Consider the following 1,744-nt stretch of genomic DNA (forward strand, 5'->3'; position numbering starts at 1 on the left):
AGTAATACATATTCTATAATACTAATAATTAATTTTAATGACTAATTTTAGTGTAACATCAAATATGATTGAAATATTATAGCGGACAAAAGTCCAATTATGATTATATCTTATATATGATTCATTCATTGTTATATATATGTCAGATTATAGATAAGATGCATGAAAATGGTATAAAGAAAGAAAATCAATGGAGGAGGAAGCGGCTGCAGCTCAAACGACTCAAACTATCTACTCTTCTACTACCATCATCATTTTGCCTCATAAATCAGTGGCATATATATATATATATATTTAAATGCAGTCAACTTTACATGAAGTTAATAGATGAAAATAAATTGTTAAATAATTTGATTAATTTGACTAAATTTTCATCTAACAACTCTCAGTAATTAACTTCATTTAAAGTTGACTGTACCTGAATTTTTACCTTATTTGTTCTATGTGCTGAACACATCAACTACGTAAAAAACAAAAGATGAAATAAAAGTATTAATTGCTAGTACCTTTAAGTTTAATTTCACATTACTTGCTAAATCTTTTGTAAGGAACTGTCCTAGTAAAAGTACTAGAGTGAACACTTAGTTTGGTTTCCGTTCACTCACACGAAGAATAAGATGATTTAAACAAAAAAAAAAGATAACATGACTACTTCTGACTTTACTACTTTAAACTATTATGATTTTTTTTATTAAAAATACTACGATAAATTTGGGCTGAGGCAACTCTTTAAAAACGTTGTCTATAATAAGGAAAAGTGTTGCCTTTGATAAAAGGCAACACTTTCCAACAAAAAGCAACGCTTTTTGGGGTTGGCTATACGGCCGTTACCTTTGGTCTAAGGCAACGCTTTTCTGTATTAAAGGGAACCCTTTTTATGGCAACTTTCAAAAAACGTTGCCTTTTCTGCAAATAAAGCAACTCCGCGAAAAGGTTGCCTTAGAGCACCCAAACACAACTCTTTATATTTGACGTTATGGCAACACTTTTTACGAGTTGTATTTTCTAATACATAAAGCAACACACCAGAGTTTTTTAAGTTGCCTTTTCATATACTTAAAGCAACACTTGGGCAAGTTTTTTCTAGTTGCTTTTTCACATACCTAAAGCAACACTTGTCCAGGTTTTTTTAAGTTTCATATACCTAAAGCAACACTTGTCCACATTTTTTTAAGTTACTTTTTTTATAGACCTAATGCAACACTTATTTATGTTTATTTGCAGTTGTCTTTTTTTAATACCTAAAGCAACACCTTGTTGAGTTTTTCTTAGGTTCTCTTTTTTAATATCTAAAATAATATTTTTTTACCTTTATTATATTTATATGACATTTGAAGAATATATAACACCCACATTTGAATAAGCTAATATATATATTGCATATATATAGAAAGGTCTTCCAAGTGTCAATTAACATACTTGCTAAGTTACTAAGTCAAATAAATAATAAATATAAGTAAGCAAAATACATGTTTTTCTGATGATGAACTTTAACAAAAAAAAAATTAAGTTGTCCACTTGAAACCAAAAAGACTTTATGATTCACCATTGTGCCAAGAATTGCCTTTATGTCTTCAGAAAACTTCATCCAACAATAAGAAAGCTGCAGTCAAATTTAAATGAACAAAAAAGTTATAGTCAAAACATCAGCTATACAATAACATGTATACTCAAGTGTTACAACAATTTAGCACACATATACCTAATCATGATTCGGTATATGAGTCGATGGAGGAGAATGCCG

At 29.1% G+C, this 1,744-nt stretch overlaps 1 protein-coding gene across 1 annotated transcript in view; it reads left to right on the forward strand.

Moving 5' to 3' along the window:
- LOC107621794 (truncated transcription factor CAULIFLOWER A-like) overlaps window positions 1-436 on the forward strand; it is a 10,977-nt gene extending 10,541 nt beyond the window's left edge. Inside the window, exon 8 of the mRNA XM_016323792.2 lies at window positions 147-436. Within this exon, the coding sequence (XP_016179278.1) occupies window positions 147-153 (7 nt within the window). The 3' untranslated portion in view covers window positions 154-436. The remainder of the gene's footprint in view (window positions 1-146) is intronic.

This window comes from Arachis ipaensis, chromosome B10, assembly GCF_000816755.2.
Source record: "Arachis ipaensis cultivar K30076 chromosome B10, Araip1.1, whole genome shotgun sequence".
Lineage (NCBI taxonomy): Eukaryota > Viridiplantae > Streptophyta > Magnoliopsida > Fabales > Fabaceae > Arachis > Arachis ipaensis.